The sequence below is a fragment of the Monopterus albus genome, unplaced genomic scaffold (assembly GCF_001952655.1).
Source record: "Monopterus albus unplaced genomic scaffold, M_albus_1.0 scaffold23.1, whole genome shotgun sequence".
NCBI lineage: Eukaryota > Metazoa > Chordata > Actinopteri > Synbranchiformes > Synbranchidae > Monopterus > Monopterus albus.
In genome coordinates, this window is record NW_018127903.1 from 3,148,473 (window position 1) to 3,164,970 (window position 16,498).

Sequence of the window (16,498 nt, forward strand, 5' to 3'; positions counted from 1 at the left end):
GGAGGTTTCTTCCGTTAAAGGGAGTTTTTCCTCCCCACTGTCGCCAAGTGCTTGCTCAAGGGGGATTTGTTGGGTTTTCCCTATGTAATAATATTGATAACAGTAAGGTCTAGACCTTACCTTGTAAAGTGTCCTGAGATGACTCTTGTTGTGATTTGGCACTATACAAATAAAATTTGATTTTGATTTTGATTTGAAGAAATCACTGACTGATATGTGCTTTTAAAAAGAAACTGTACCCAGAACTGGTATGGTGTGCTACATACTGTATATATCATTGTTGTGACCATAGCCTGATGTTATAAAGACAGTAAATAGCATAGTTATAGCTTTATGATCACATTATCATTATCATATCATTTGTCTCCCTGCAGCTATAAAAAGTTGCCTTGTCATAGCAGTTTGTGTATAGTAACCAGTTTGTTTCTCTTTTGTGTCATCCCCAGACATACGAGCGCCAGTTCAGAATGCCTGAGCAGAGAGAGGGAGGCCTGCTGCAACTACTGGGAGATCCTGCTCCATCCAAACACCAGCTTCGCAGCTCCCTTCTTCCTGCACATGCACTCTCACACACAGAGCAAACACAGCACACCCTCACGCAACAATTCCAGCACCCTCACACACACCAACACCAAATCAATCCGGACTGGATCACGTCTACAGCACCCTGTGTGTCCCCAGCCAATTTTGCCGATTCTGAACCAGCCAGAGAACTGGCAGGGGCCAGTAGGAGCTCTTTGCTCGATTCAACCCAACCTTTTTCACGAACGGTGACACGAAGCCCCTCACCTCAGAGATCTCTGACTCCAGACCTGCAGTTACCAGTGGTTACAGATGCCAGTATTCTCAACCTGACCTCTCTCAGCAGGTATGGTTAGGTCCATGTGTGGTGGATCTTATAATGAGCCAAACATCATCATTAGGTCAAATACTGTATACTGTTAACTGGAGATGAGAAAAAGTCATTGCTATATTGTGATATTTTGTAAAGCAATATAATTATTTTTTATCACAGTGTATGTTTTTTTTTTATTTGACAATCAAATTTATTACAGTATTGAAAATTGAAAGTGAAAACATCTCATTTGATAAAACAATTGTGACACAATTATAATTCAAAATAGATAATTGCAGTATACATTTTACTGTATAACAAATTTTTTGAAAATAACCGAGCCAGGGCTCAACTGATATGATAATATTATATCAAATGGTCATACTGGTATTGACTGTATAATACTGGTGAAATTCTTCTAATTTTTTTCTGTATACATCTCTCCAGGGGGAGGGGTTTGCAAGAGGTCAGTGAACAGCTCTTTGGGAACATCAAGAGGAAGTATGGCAGGAAGGATTCCCACAGGGCGCTTTGTAATCCCCATAGTGCTGATACACCTTGGGGAAGACAGTCAGACAAAGGACTGGAGAGCCCAACTAATTCAGAGGAGAGACATAAGTACAGCCAAGAGGAGCCAGCTGAGCGGCTCCATGAAGAAAGAGAGGAAAGGAGAAGAGAGGAAAGAGATCGAGTCATTTCTGGGAGAAGAGCAGATGAAGAAGACAGAGGGATGTTAATGGTGACAGAGGAAGGGAAAGGAAGAAAGAGGCGGAGGAGGCCTTCTTTTGATGAGTCATTTTCTGTAGGGGAGCAATCACAGCAGCAGCAGGACTCTGACACTACAGAGAAGCACCACCCTTGGCCTCCAGAACCCAAAGCAGCACATAAGGTGGAGAATCACAAAAATGATTCTCGGCTCACAAGTCACGCTGATATCAATGGAGAGAGGACAGAAAAGGCAGAAAGAGCAGATAAAGGTGATAAAAGAGAAAAGGGAGAGAGGGTAGACAGAGCAGAAAGAGGAGAGATATTTACAAATGGGTCTGACCCAGAGTCAGCTCTGAGTACAAACAAAATGAAAAAGAACCTTGTGGGTCGCCCTAAAATCAGCACCGACACTCTTAAACACAAAGCGCCTACTCATAATCATATCAACAAACCCAGTCTTATCACGAACCCCAGATTCCCTAGCCCAAACCCCAGCCCCAGGGGAAGCATCAGCCCCAGCACTAGCCCTAAACCCAGAGCTAACATTAGCCCCAGTCCCAGCCCTAGAACCGGGTTGGCCCTGAGTCCTAGCCCCAGCCACAGCACCAGCTCCACAGCTAGTTCCAGAGCAACCAAGGCCAAGGACAGGTGGTCCTACTTGAAAGCTAAAAGCCATGCCAGTCTCACGCCACTCCAGAGAGACAGCCGGAGCAGCCCCTCAACCCTAACTGACCCACCTTCAGCCTTCCCCATCACCCCCTCAAGCCCTCTCTATATCAACACCGACAGCCTGACTGTCCACACACCAATTAAGAGGAAACGAGGACGCCCCAAGAAACAGCCACTCCTCACAGTGGAGACCATCCACGAGGGCACCTCTACCTCACCTCCAAGCCCACTGGCACAGGAAAACTCTGCCACCCGCAGGAGGAAGACACATACACTGAACACATTAGTGCAAATGACTTCTACAACCACCAGCATCAGTTGTAACAGTCTGAAACTAAAGCGTGGCCATTCCAGGCCAGTAAATAAGATGAAGCTTGGGAAAATGCAGAGCATTCTGAATGAGATCCTTTCAGGTTCCAGTCAGAATGGCTCTTTGTCTCTGAAGTCATCTTCTGCCCCTGTTACCTCAGCTATGAGTGCCATGGCATCCACCATTGAGGCTCGGCTGGGAAAACAGATAAATGTCAGCAAGAGAGGAACTATCTACATTGGTAAGAAGAGAGGGCGCAAACCCAGAGCAGAAAACCAAACCTCCAACCCTCCCAAAACCACTAGGGACAAGCCCCTCATGTCTGTCTCTACATCCAGTTTCTATGAAAGCCCTGTAGTGCCTTCCACCACCTCGTCCCCCAGCTCCACTGCTCCATCCATAAGAGCCAGCCACTCTGATGCCACTATGCCTAGTTTGCAACCCATCTCAGCTCTGCCCTCCAAGCCACCAGGCAGGAGCTTTCTCTCCGGGGGATGGAAACTGTCTCCTCCGCGCCTTCTGGCTAATTCACCTTCCCACCTGTCTGAGGGAGCATCAGTGAAAGAGGTGACCCTATCCCCCATCAGTGAGTCCCACAGTGAGGAGACTATTCCCAGTGACAGTGGGATTGGCACAGACAACAACAGCACCTCAGATCAAACGGAGAAGGGCCCCGCATCTCGACGCAGGTGCTCTTCATTACTTTTTATGAACCTTGATTTATAGGCTTTGTTGTTTCATATTTCAGACTGACATATTCCTAAAGGTGATGGTTTTAATGTGATTTTATGTTGTGTTTATACAGGTACTCTTTCGATCTGTGTGGGTTTGAGGCTGCAGAAGCAGCAGCTCTGGATGCATCGAACAGGAGTGCTAGAACACACTGTGAACGGCAAGTAACTGCTGTTGACAACTTTCTGTCACAGCAAGAAAAGAAGCAAAAACATCATCGGAGGAAGAGGAAGTGCCTACAGAGTCGAGATCATCTTCATTTCCTCTCTGACCTGGAAGAGGTTAGAGACACTATAATAATTTTGTGTATAATTTTTGACCAAGTACTGTAATGTGTAAGTGCATACTATATGTTTTGCACACAAATATATATATATAAATAAAGTATTTTTTCTTTTCACTCTCCCTGTAGGTTGTGTTAAAACTTCAGCAGCTACGAGTGTCTCACAGACGATACACCTGCTACCCGCAGCACCCATATCCCTCCATTTTTCGCCTCAACTTCCATCATTACTACCCTGTTACCTATGACTCCTACGCCTGTGACTCCAGCTCATACCTCCGCAGGAGTGCCGACCTGAAGGCTAAGAGGAGACGTGGCCGTCCAGCTAAAGCCAGTGAGCCAATCACATCGAAGCTGCCTTTTGTTCAAGGATATGGCTATCCGCTGGCTGGGGGGAATTACTATGCAGCACCGTATGCGATGCCTTACGCACCTCCCCTGAGTCTTGGCTACTTTCCCCCTGCGCCTCCATTTTACCTGCCCCACCACACGATAGGACCTGCCCCTCCATCTCCTTTCATGAGACCTGCTGTCCCCCCTCCCAAGGCTTTCCATGCCACTGGACACTCAAAGCTCCAGCCAGGGGCCAAGCTTCGCAGCGCTAGTGGCCTGCTCCAGGGGCCCTCTGTAAGAGGAGATGGTCTGGGGTCCTTGGGCAGTGGCAGCGCAGGTGGTCTTGCAGGGGTTCGCCTCCATAAGAGGAAGCACAAGCACAAACATAAGCACAAGGATGAACCCCTCCTTTCACCTCGAGACCGGCGGGAACTGGGTGGGCTCTTCAGTGGAGCTAAGACAAACACTCGCCTCAGCATGCTGAGCGACAGGAGGGACTTGGCCAGCCAGGCCTCTTCAAAGCATCTGGAGAAGCAGAGAACCAGTGGTAGAAGTACAAGCTTGGGATCCAGTTTAGGGATGTTTGAGTCAGACCAGCTGTCTACACACTCTCTTACTGACAGCCAGTTTCACTCCCGTCAGAGTGGGCAGCCAGTAAACAGCTTCATGAACAGCTACAGTAACCAGTCGCAGAGGTCGGACTCAGCTTCCGACCTTTTTTCGGGGTCACGGGAGGATGAGTGTGGTGGGAGGAGCAGGAAGATGAGACTGACTGTGTTTGGAGATCAGAGCTTAATGTCATTCCAAGCTGCCAGGCAGAAGCCAGGGCAGGTGGGCAAGTGCTCCAGTCCCTCCCTCACTGGTAAGAACTTCTTACATTAAGATGTCCTGTTCACTTTTAACACCACAGTGTGTTCACAAGGGAGTTCACTGACCTTTAACCATGATAAGAAACCACAACAGCAGGTATAGTTTGTCTTTTGACAGCAGCAGCATGGTTAATGCATTGCTTACTTTGATGATGTGTTGGACGTTTGAGGTTTGTCCAGAATGCAGGAACTGATTGTTGCTAGCTTGTCTTTATTTAACCAGTTCCCTGATGGCTGGACTTCCCGTAGCTACTTCACAGTAAAAGCCATCCATGATGTAAAATGTTTTGACATGAAGCATCAGCAGTAAATGTCCAGCTGGCATTAACAGCAAGGGACCTCAGTATAGATCCTGTTGTACAGCAAAAGAAAGCAGATCATAAAACAGTGAGACTCCTGAGAAAAGTAGAAATAGGAATGTTTATTAAACGAAAACTAAGACTGACGTGACTTCTGCTGTACACTGGAGAAAAAATAAAAACAAATAAACACAGGTAGTGCTTTTAAAATGAGACCTTCTTTTTTGTCACCTTTGGCATAGCTTGGATGAAGATTGCACCTCCAGTGCTCCCTGCTGTGAGGGAACACTGGAGGGGCTTACTGTACAGTAAAGCACAAGATGTGATCCTACACCAAAGCAGTGGGGAAAAAGGCATACATAGTTATAAACATTATAACCCTGACCTGCCAAGGCTGCAGAAGTGGTAACATAGTTAGCTTGTTATTTTCTGATATTGGAGACTTAATTGTATAGTCAGTTAACAGGGCTTTTTCCATTTTAAATCTGGATGGCAACATATTCATCAAGGTGATTCCTATTTATGAATGTGCTACATACAGCATTATTAGACTGAAATCAGAAAAACAGGCAGGCCAGACTCACTACTAAACTAATATGCATTTTGGTACATTTTGTGTTCTGAGGATAGCGAGAATGTAATACACGGATGGAGATGACTATAATTCATCAATCTCTCCTTCCTTCCTTCCCAACGTCCCTTCTCTCTTGCCAATGCCTTTGCTAGAGATATATTATTCACACAGTGTGATTTATTTTCTACAGACATGCCATAAAAGGCCCTTGCCTGTGTTAAAAGAGCTGGCTGGCAGCCAGGGGTTTAATGACTGGGGCCTAGTCCAGTGGCAGGGAGGAGAAGCCAGGGGCTCAGTTAGAATACACCCCCCACCCCAGGGGATCCAGGACGGATGACTCATATACACGTTATCCCCTTGCCTCCCCACCCCCACCTACACACAACCCCCTTCCAGTATTTTCTACCTTCCGTGTCCTTCCCTTTCCATCCTGTGCTACTTCTGCAGGTCTTGCCCTTGCTTTCTTCCTGTACCTTTCTCCCTTACTCCCCACATCCATATTTCCCCTTGTTCCTCAATCTCTTCCTCCCCCTTCCCCTTCCATCTCTCTTTCCTTCTTCTCTTTCTTTCTGCATTTTCCCTCGTTTCCCCTCCCCCTCGTTCCCCCTTTACCCCTTTACCCCTTGTTCTCCCCCTTCCCTCCGCCCCTCTTCTAGCATGACTTATTGCTTCACTTCACAGCTTTAGCCCAATTAAAACTGTGGCGTGTGTGCATATGCACACATGCCGCACAACCATATGAGTATGCATGCACGTGCAGGAATAAACTCACTCTGATACACACACATACATATCCACAGGTTCGTCCTTATCCACAAGGTGATACAGTTGCAAATTTGCTATTATTAGAGCATGGAAGTGACTTTTTAAATGGTTCTTTAATAGAACTACGTTATAGTGATTCCTCTCTAATCAGCAAGTCTCTCTGCAGCTAACAGCAATTTCTCATGAGCATATTTGCATAAAAGCAGGCCATCCTCTACTGAATCAATGAGAATTACTCTCTTTGAATTACATGACTTGTTGAAACACACGCACTTCTATTCAGAGAAACACTCACTAAATAATATACATCAAGGATCATTTTACCTTGTGTGAAACCTGGTCTCAGTCATTGCAGGGGCAGTGGAGAAGTGAGCATGTACAGTGGGTACGGAAAGTATTCAGACCGCCTTAAATTTTTCACTCTTTGTTATATTGCAGCCATATGCTAAAATCATTTAAGTTCATTTTTTTCCTCATTAATGTACACACAGCACCCCATATTGACCGAAAAACACAGAATTTTTGACATTTTTGCAGATTTATTAAAAAAGAAAAACTGAAATATCACATGGTCATAAGTATTCAGACCCTTTGCTCAGTATTTAGTAGAAGCACCCTTTTGAGCTAATACAGCCATGAGTCTTTTTGGGAATGATGCAACAAGTTTTTCACACCTGCATTTGGGGATCCTCTGCCATTCCTCCTTGCAGATCCTCTCCAGTTCTGTCAGGTTGGATGGTAAACATTGGTTGACATTTTCAGGTCTCTCCAGAGATGCTCAATTGGGTTTAAGTCAGGGCTCTGGCTGGACCATTCAAGAACAGTCACGGAGTTATTGTGAAGCCGCTCCTTCGTTATTTTAGCTGTGTGCTTAGGGTCATCGTCATGTTGGAAGGTGAACCTTCGGCCCAGTCTGAGGTCCTGAGCACTCTGGAGAAGGTTTTCGTCCAGGATACAGTGCCTTGCGAAAGTATTCGGCCCCCTTGAACTTTGCGACCTTTTGCCACATTTCAGGCTTCAAACATAAAGATATAAAACTGTAATTTTTTGTGAAGAATCAACAACAAGTGGGACACAATCATGAAGTGGAACAAAATTTATTGGATATTTCAAACTTTTTTAACAAATAAGGGGGGCTGCAGTGATGGTTGACTTTCTACAACTTTCTCCCATCTCCCGACTGCATCTCTGGAGCTCAGCCACAGTCATCTTTGGGTTCTTCTGTACCTCTCTCACCAAGGCTCTTCTCCCCTGATAGCTCAGTTTGGCCGGACGGCCAGCTCTAGGAAGGGTTCTGGTCGTCCCAAACGTTTTCCATTTAAGGATTATGGAGGCCACTGTGCTCTTAGGAACCTTAAGTGCAGCAGAAATTTTTTTGTAACCTTGGCCAGATCTGTGCCTTGCCACAATTCTGTCTCTGAGCTCTTCAGGCAGTTCCTTTGACCTCATGATTCTCATTTGCTCTGACATGCACTGTGAGCTGTAGGGTCTTATGTAGACAGGTGTGTGGCTTTCCTAATCACATCCAATCAGTATAATCAAACACAGTTGGACTCAAATGAAGGTGTAGAACCATCTCAGGGATGATCAGAAGAAATGGACAGCACCTAAGTTAAATATATGAGTGTCACAGCAAAGGGTCTGAATACTTATGACCATGTGATATTTCAGTTTTTCTTTTTTAATAAATCTACAAAAATGTCAAAAATTCTGTGTTTTTCTGTCAATATGGGGTGCTGTGTGTACATTAATGAGGGAAAAAATGAACTTAAATGATTTTAGCATATGGCTGCATTATAACAAAGAGTGAAAAATTTAAAGGGGTCTGAATACTTTTTGTACCCACAGTATATCTGAGTTGTAGTGACTTCCCATTCCACAGAGAAACAGGTCCTCAGTGCTGTATGGGCCCTCACACCGCTGAAGGTCACAGGTTTTATGTTCCGTGTATGCAGCTCATAAATTTCTGCTACTTTGTTGTGTGTGTGCGTGTCTGTTTGAACTGAGTGTGTGCACACTTCTGTGCAGCTCATAAACTACTGCCACTTAGTGATTTCTGCATTAGACTAATTTAACTGATTACCCTGAATTCTTCCTTGGAGTTTTAAAGGCAGGGCGGTCAGGCCTCACTTCATCTTCCCTCACGCTTAGCACATTAGCAAAAAAACTCACTGTGGACTCTACACTCTTAAATGCTTACTTTCCATTTAACTTTTACATTTAGTTCCTTTAAATGCTGAAAAAACATTGTATGACAGTATCACTGATATTCATATCTGCTTGTTGCAACACTTCATTGAAGCTATATGAAGCTTTAAAACACAGTAGTGACATACTGCCATGCTTTATAAAATAAATAGACTAAGTGCATCTATTTTTACACACTTGTCTGCAATCCAACACGTCGTATTTGGTGCAAGAAAACTGAAAGTTTTTTCTTTAATGCAGTCATCATGTGTTAGAGCACTGCAGAAACCTGCTACACTGTATCAGCAGGATTCTGGAGGAAAATAAGAAAGGAGATTGTTAGGAAATCCAGGAATAGTAGAAGCTTAAGAAAAAGAGACCAGGCATGTTGTATTCACACTGCTTGGGGACTGGTGGCTGATTGTGCTTTTCCTCCATTTTGGCTGTGGCTCAGTCTCAGCCCTGGGAACAGTGCCCAGACACAGAGGAGGGGGGAGCTGAGAAATGGGACAGAGATGGGAAACAAAAAGAATAACAGAGACGGACCAATGCTGGGAAGCAGTTTCTGAAATAGAGAAGGAAATGAAATGGTGCAGTGTTACCAGTTTAATTGAAAATTAGACAGTGGCATATCACTGCCCATAAAGAGAAGAGTGGAAAAGAGAAGTAGAGTAACCGGTAACATGGGAAAGAGAACGGATAGAACAGTGTGTACAGGGCATACAGCCCAGTTCACCAGTCTGAAAGAAAGAATATGGTTCTAGTTTCTTCTGCTCAGCCACTCTGAACTGCTGAATTCATTATTCATGCATGTTGAGCATGTGAGTGAATGCATATGTGTGTTTTTGTATTTGTGTCTGTGTGAATATCTGCATGTGCATAAATGTGTCTGTGTGTGTGTTTGGCTTTTTGGCAGCCCGTGCTCCAGATGCACAGGGTTATTACTGTGTAGCGACATTAAATGGTTGAAGGAGACATTTCTGTGGGTTTCCTGCTAGCAGAATGGGATCTCCTCCTTTTCCCTCTCCTCTCTGCTCTCTAGTAGACAATTACAGGATAAGATGTGCTCTCCTGGCTCAGCTGGGCTTTGAAAGACTTAGATGAATATGTCAAAATTAGCAGGAAGCTCTTGATGCAAAAAAAGACATTCTCTCCATGAGCTAAATTGGCATGATGTCTTTCCTGGCCTTTCCATGGCTGCTCATTTTGAGTGATAACTTGGCATGAAAATGCCTTTCTCTTTATAGACCTTGCTCCGCTATTTATTTGCCATGTGATAGCTCACCTCACTCATGCTCAGTCTCTCCTCTCCCAGGTGTTCCCTGTAAGCGGAGGTATAAACGTCGTGAGGTGGAACAGATCCAGAAGGATGTTAGGAGGATGCATTCCTTGAACTTTGAGCATGTGCAGAAGATTCTTCGTGCCAAGCGCCTGCAGCGACAAGCCAAAACAGGAAACAATGTCATCAAAAGACGGCCCGGACGGCCACGAAAGCAACCCCTGGAGGAATCAGAGCTGACAAGTGGCAGGGAAGAAGAACATTCTGGTGGTCAGGGTTTGGACATGTTGGCCAGTAGGAGAGGTGATGTGAGGACTCTGGGAATGCCTGTCTTGGAGAGGTGTGATGACCTGCCAGGTAGGCAGAGCCTCAGGCCAGGTTTGACCCCCAAGCCTCTGGAGTTCTCCAGTCATGATTCTGTCTCAGCAACAATTGAGACCGTGGTGCATCAAGCAAAGTCAGTGCCTCCCCTGGCCAAAGGGGGGAGACGAAGAGGCAGGGGCCACAGCAGGGATGAATTATGGGCTCCTTCCAGTCAGTAGACCTGCAGGAGAGAATAACTCCATAACCGAACTGAGGATAGTCAATGGAGTCAGTGCTGTTTCGTTTCAAGCGTATCAGATGCAGTGCCCTTAGTTTTGGGACTCCTCAATGCACTTTGAATTGTTTCTTCTCTCTGATTTGTTGTGAGGACTGCAGAAGGTCAGTGGAGGAGCACGGGATGGGAACACTTGTGGTGCTATCCCTCCATTTGCTAAACCTTACCAGACATGAGCCTTTTAAGGATTCATTGGACCTTCATTGACAATAGCACTATATGGTACTATTTGATACTGAATCTGATGCTATATAAGTGTGTGGTACTTATGATAGTATAGGATATTGTGTGATTCTTTATGTATCTGATACAGTGATGTGTATGGTACTTTATGATACTGTATCTTAATGTGGCTTTAGCCATATATTTACCAGCAAGGGGAGGGGGACTGGTTAATATAAAACTGTGCAGCTCTGCTTATTTTTGCCTTTCTGAGGAAGCTTGTCAAAGATGTGTGGGATAAAACAGCAGTAATCAATCCACCTTACCTTATTACTGATCCCTGTGTTTGTATGTATTGTCCTTGTTTTCTCAGAGAAGTACAGTAACTGACACCTGCCAGCTCATTGCCCCTGGTCCCCCTCCCTGCTCAATACTCTCCCCAGTTCTTTAGCCCTCCCTGGTGCCTGCCGCTCATGTCCCTTTGTGATCTCATCTACTCCTAGTCATGTTTAACATTTCCCATTGCTTGTGCTCCCCCAACCTACCCCAGGTCTCATTTATTACTCCCTCCCTGCTCAGGCCTTTTCTGGGCAGTGACATAAAGGCAATATGGTGGATGAGACTGTCCCAGCCTGTACATAGAAACAAAGTCCACTGTTGCCTGCCTTGTACAATGGGAAACCAGCTCATAGACATGCACTGGCATACAGTATATCAAATAGAATTGTTGTACCATAGACAATGAAAGTTGTGTATTGTTTTATAACCAAAAACAGGTGTGGGTGTGACTCAAAACGAAATTGTTTTCAGACAGAAAGAACTGCATGTATTCATTCATAAACTCATTATTGTGTTAAAATTCAGGGGGCATTGCATACAGGAAAAATATCAGGTGTGTTTTTTGGTAAACCTTAAAATTGGTTTTAATGCACTATGAAAAACCATACATTTGCATCAATCAAATGCAGCACTTACATGCTTATTCAAGCCTTATGTTTTAGTGTTCGATGGTGTGGATAGCCATTCCAGAGAGCATGCATTATTTTAATCAATTTGTATATGCAGGCTGCGCAGCCAAAAGCGTCGAACCGAAGCCCCGCTCTGAATCGTGATTGGACAGTTCAGTAGAAGAGGGCTCACATTCAGTGTTTTTAAAAGCTAAGCCCAGTCTTTCTACTTAACGTGACTTTCAAACCATATATTTGGAAATATTTTTGGAACGTAAACCCAGTATTTAGATTTAAAAACCAAAGTCTCAGTATTAAATGTAAGGATGTTTTGTTTAAAAAATTGAAATCAGAGTTTGATCAACTCTCTACTGCGTTGGCATCAATGTAAAACATTCCTACGTGCACTCTAGAATGTAGCCATCTTGGATTTTTTTGTGTCAATATGTTAACTCTCTTTATAGTATCTGCAGCTTTGGGTAGTGGTTGGTTTTCAAATAAGTGTTTCAAAATATAACCAATGGATCAGTGTTTTGTTTTTTGGCAACTATTAAAGTTATGTTTCAGGAGTTTTCTGTTGGCGGGGTGGGATTATCAGTAACAGCAGTTCAACTTGTGCCTTATGTTTCTTTCTCTCAACAGTTACATTTGACCTGAGAAATATCAAAGAGTGCCCCAGAAATTGACCCAAAAGATTCATGATTGTGCATATGACGCATGTCTTAGTCATCAGAACCTTTACACTGCCCGTGTCCCTTCACAATTTCCACAGTCAGCATCCTCTGTCACTGGCTGCTGAGTCAGTCTCTCAGCTTCCTGCTGGTTTTCTGACCGATATCATCATAACAGCACTAGAAGGGCTGAACTGAAGAAGATGACATGATATTACTGTATCACATTCACATCATGCCCTGGCCTCAGTACTGCTTTACAGCAGTGAGGGCCCACTGTGTCTGATGTGTTTCTATCCAACAGTATTGATTGTACTCAATGTCCTAGATATATCATTAAAGATCACTTACTCTGCCTAGCCTATAACCAGTTATTTACAACATGCAACTGGCTATATACAGAGGAGGTTGTCATGGAAACCACATTCTCCTACAGTGTTGTTTGCTATGCATCAGGCCACGCCTGGCAATGACCTTAAAAGGAATTTCTGTTCTGGGTCCACCCTTTGACAAAGAGAAATAAGTGGTCTTATTTACTGAATAAAATGAATTCATGTAACAAGAGTTGTGAATAATACCAGTAATAATTTGTAATAAGTTGTGCAGAAAGTGACTATCATTTCATGAAAACTATAGTTACTGCAACTCTATGCAGTACAGCCTTAACCAGATGTAAAACTACAGTACTGAAGTGTTTGTTGTAAATAGTGTTAGTATGTCCATCCTGCATGGATTCTGGGCTCGGCTATGCTGGGACTGTCTCCTAAAACCATAGTAGACCTCTCTCTGCTCAAGACTGCTCAAGATCCAAATACACTAATTGAGTTTCCTGTCTAACAAATTCTGCTGTATATTTACAGTCATTGCTCCAGTACGTTAAATTACACAGAATGCTAAAATGATCTGCCTTTACAGGTTCTCGGAGGATACAAGCCCCACTGTAGTGTGCTCAACCAAAAGCCAGGAATCCCTGCTGACTTGCAGCTATTTTGCCTGCAGACAATTGAGGCAGTGTAGTAGAGTAAGCAAGAGGGGTATGTGCGCGTGTGGGGGGGAATTCTCAGAGGAAATAGCCAAAAATACACATTCGCTTCCTTAACCCTGCTTTGCTAGATGACTTTTTGTGGGTCTGCAGTCTGTTGTGGTGAAGATGAGGTCTAGATGTGGTCTGTGAGGTGTAGAGACTACACACTTGACAGCTTACTCCGCCATACTGTGGTCAGTCAGTGGTCTCTGACGTAAGAGTTAAAGACCCCAGGTGCTGTCAGTCCTGTCTGTCTCTCCTATCAGCCACTGCTCTAATGCCTTCTAACACTGACAAATATTGTCCTAATCCAGAGCTTTCACTCTACACAGGGACTGCAGAGGAGATGTGGCTGTGAATAGGGTTCAAGATCAGTATTGTTGCATTTAGCAGCCAATCTGGACCAGTGGCAACAGGAGGCCCCTAAACACTGATGTAAGGATCTTTCAACTTGTCTTTGGTCCTAGCATCAATGGCAGCGCAGCAGTGTCCGATCTCAAATCAGTGGTTGGGGTGGTAGTTCACTACAGTAACAAGGATGGGATATAATGGCACCTAAATTTTGATCACTCCCCATTCCCTATGTAGCATGCTGAGATGAGTGTCCTACAAACAGAGTGAGGGGTCAAGTGAGACAGAGCCTCATAAATGTACAGTTCTAAGCTATAACGTTGTTCAAAGCTGAAAGTGCAGCATCAAGAAAACCAATAAATGTACTTCTTTCGAGCACAAAGTGAGCTCTTCTAACAGTGTGGGCATATTTTAGTTTGTATACATAGTGTATTTGAACCTTTTTCTAGAGTGGGTTTCCTTTATTTGCATGCTCAACTTGATTGTATGCATAAATATTTTAGACAAGATGAAAGTTGAATTTCAATTGAACTTGGAGCAAGACTTGTACATTGTTTGATATGTTTCTTTTTGTAATGAATTTTTTAATTCATGAAGCATTTTTGTACATTGTATGAATATTAAAAACTGCAAATATTTGACCTATAGAGTAAATACTAGATGCGCATGCATATGCATATATCCTTCACAGTATGTATGTGTAAATGTACACATATATTTTGTATTTGCATTTGCTGACATACAGATATATGTCTTAAGCACATATATACATGCAATGTATATGTATATCCATGTCCGCTGGCATGCTTTTGGTCATGTTTATCTTCCATGATCTTGTAGGTTCATTTTTTGTTTTTTAATTTCTCTTTCTTCAGAAAGAAAAGCTCATTCTTTTGCTACCCTTCTTTTGGCTGGCAGCATTGAGCACTTATTAAGAAGAACTACAGTTGAAGTTGTTCATGTTATCCATTGTGTGAAATAATAAATGACTTTATTGACATCTGATGGTGACACTTGTTTTCTTTTTCTGCAAAAAACTGTACCAGATTTAATGCTCTGACCTCCTAAAACTGCTTTGTCACATGCCGAGACCAGGCTGATTAAGTTATTTTGAGATAAGAGCCAGTTGGGACTTTGCATGTGTGTGTTTATGTGTGCACAATGTACATGTGAAAGTGTGTGGGAGCGAGATGACAGGAGGACTCGCTACATTGTTGGTGCTGAATATCAGATGGTCTCACTGAGTGAGTACTACTCCACAATGTGTCTGCTGGTTGTAGTTAAAAGAGAGGGAACCCTCCTATCAGATTATGCTACAACCTTGCTCAGTCACACTCGTACACACTCACACACACATACCTTCACGCTCTTACCCTCTTACTTTTTCATTAGCCAAGCTTATATCTCTAAATTCTCTCTGCACCAGCCCATCAATGTCAGCTCTAGGTGGGCCGGGCTGCAGGCTGCTCTGTTATTGGATGGAGCTGAGTGGGAAGTGCCCCACTATTGGTTGCTGCCAACTAGTAAAATTCTTCTGTTACCATGGTTGCAGGGTGAGCTGCCCAAATGTGTTTCAGTGTATCTAGTGGTGCTGATGGAACTGTTGGCACCACCGGTGTGCAGAAAAAAAAATCCCCCCTCTGATGGAAGTGAGGGCTGCAGTGGGAGTGCACCCAAATTGTTCTCAACCGATGCCTGTAAATGAACCCACATGGTCCTACTCAACCTCCTGTGGAAGAGAGGATGAGATAGATCACCAGGGCTGTGATCATAGTGAAACAGCACATTGAATCACACCTTGCATGAAAGATGTGCTGTTGAGCCAGTGCTACACTTAAAGGGGGAAAACCAGAATCACCAGTCTGATGTGCAATGCAGGCATTTTCTCACTACTTTGGTGCCATATTTAGTTCCCTCAAGACAGTGTTGTCCACTGCACAAGCTGTGGGTACAAAGATTGCAAAGAAACATATGACATACAACACCATCACTGAGAAGATGAAAGATGGTGATGATGAAAGATCCACACCAGGAATGAACTAATAATAATGCCAGTGGCAGCATTTAACAAACAAAGGGACTGTGTCAGTGATAAATGGGGAAATTCTGTCCATATTAAAAGGTACATGAAATATATACAATATAAAACACATTCATAAGTGAAGTTTATTACAGAAACAATTACTATTCCATTTTTTATTAAAATATGAAAGTAGAACTGACAGTATTTCACCTGGTCAGTAGGTGGAGCTCCCTATACTGAGAAAAGAATGCCTTAGAAATGGATTCAATTTAAACTGTTACAGGTATTGTTTCATCTTCTTTGCTTGTTTCTCCACAAAAATATGCAAATCCTTTCAAAACCTTTAAGCTTTATATAGCAATATTATGAAATTTTATAAACCTGATCTGCTGTGACAAGTGTGCATAGCAGAAATATAGTTAAAAAACAAATATTTGAAGAGCTGAATCAGTGTTACGATGTGGTCTCAGGTGGTAGAGACTGTAATGGAAATGCAGTGGAGGACTGTACTCAGACAGTCTCGTAGGAGGACGGGGTTTATAAATTATGATGCTTAGCTGGGACCTGTAGGGTTCCTGTTCTCAAACTTAAACAACCTTCTTTTAAAGGAAAGTGTTCCAAACATTTGGGAGGATCCTTCCTCCCATTCTTTGTGGACCACCTTCAGCTGCAAAGGAGGATCAGTTTATCAGTTCACATATAAGGTTATGTATCATCCAAGATGAGCAGTCACATTTCTTGTTCTCAGTGCACACCTGACACATGGTGACATTTTTGAAGAGGTGCATGTCAGCGACGGGACCGCAATAATATAGTGTTACCAGTTGTAAACTGCCCAAAATATTGAACTCCTCTGAATTCATTATAGAATGCTTAACA

General features: G+C 43.5%; 1 protein-coding gene across 2 annotated transcripts in view; it reads left to right on the plus strand.

Annotated features, from left to right (window-relative positions):
- setbp1 (SET binding protein 1) overlaps positions 1–14,585 on the plus strand; it is a 37,326-nt gene extending 22,741 nt beyond the window's left edge. For both annotated transcript variants that reach the window (XM_020594296.1, XM_020594297.1), the window contains exons 3-7: positions 447–868; positions 1,283–3,211; positions 3,328–3,535; positions 3,667–4,732; positions 9,880–14,585. In XM_020594296.1, coding sequence (XP_020449952.1) covers positions 447–868; positions 1,283–3,211; positions 3,328–3,535; positions 3,667–4,732; positions 9,880–10,385 — 4,131 coding nt within the window. In that variant the 3' untranslated portion in view covers positions 10,386–14,585. The remainder of the gene's footprint in view (positions 1–446; positions 869–1,282; positions 3,212–3,327; positions 3,536–3,666; positions 4,733–9,879) is intronic.
- The last annotated feature ends 1,913 nt before the right edge of the window (positions 14,586–16,498 follow it).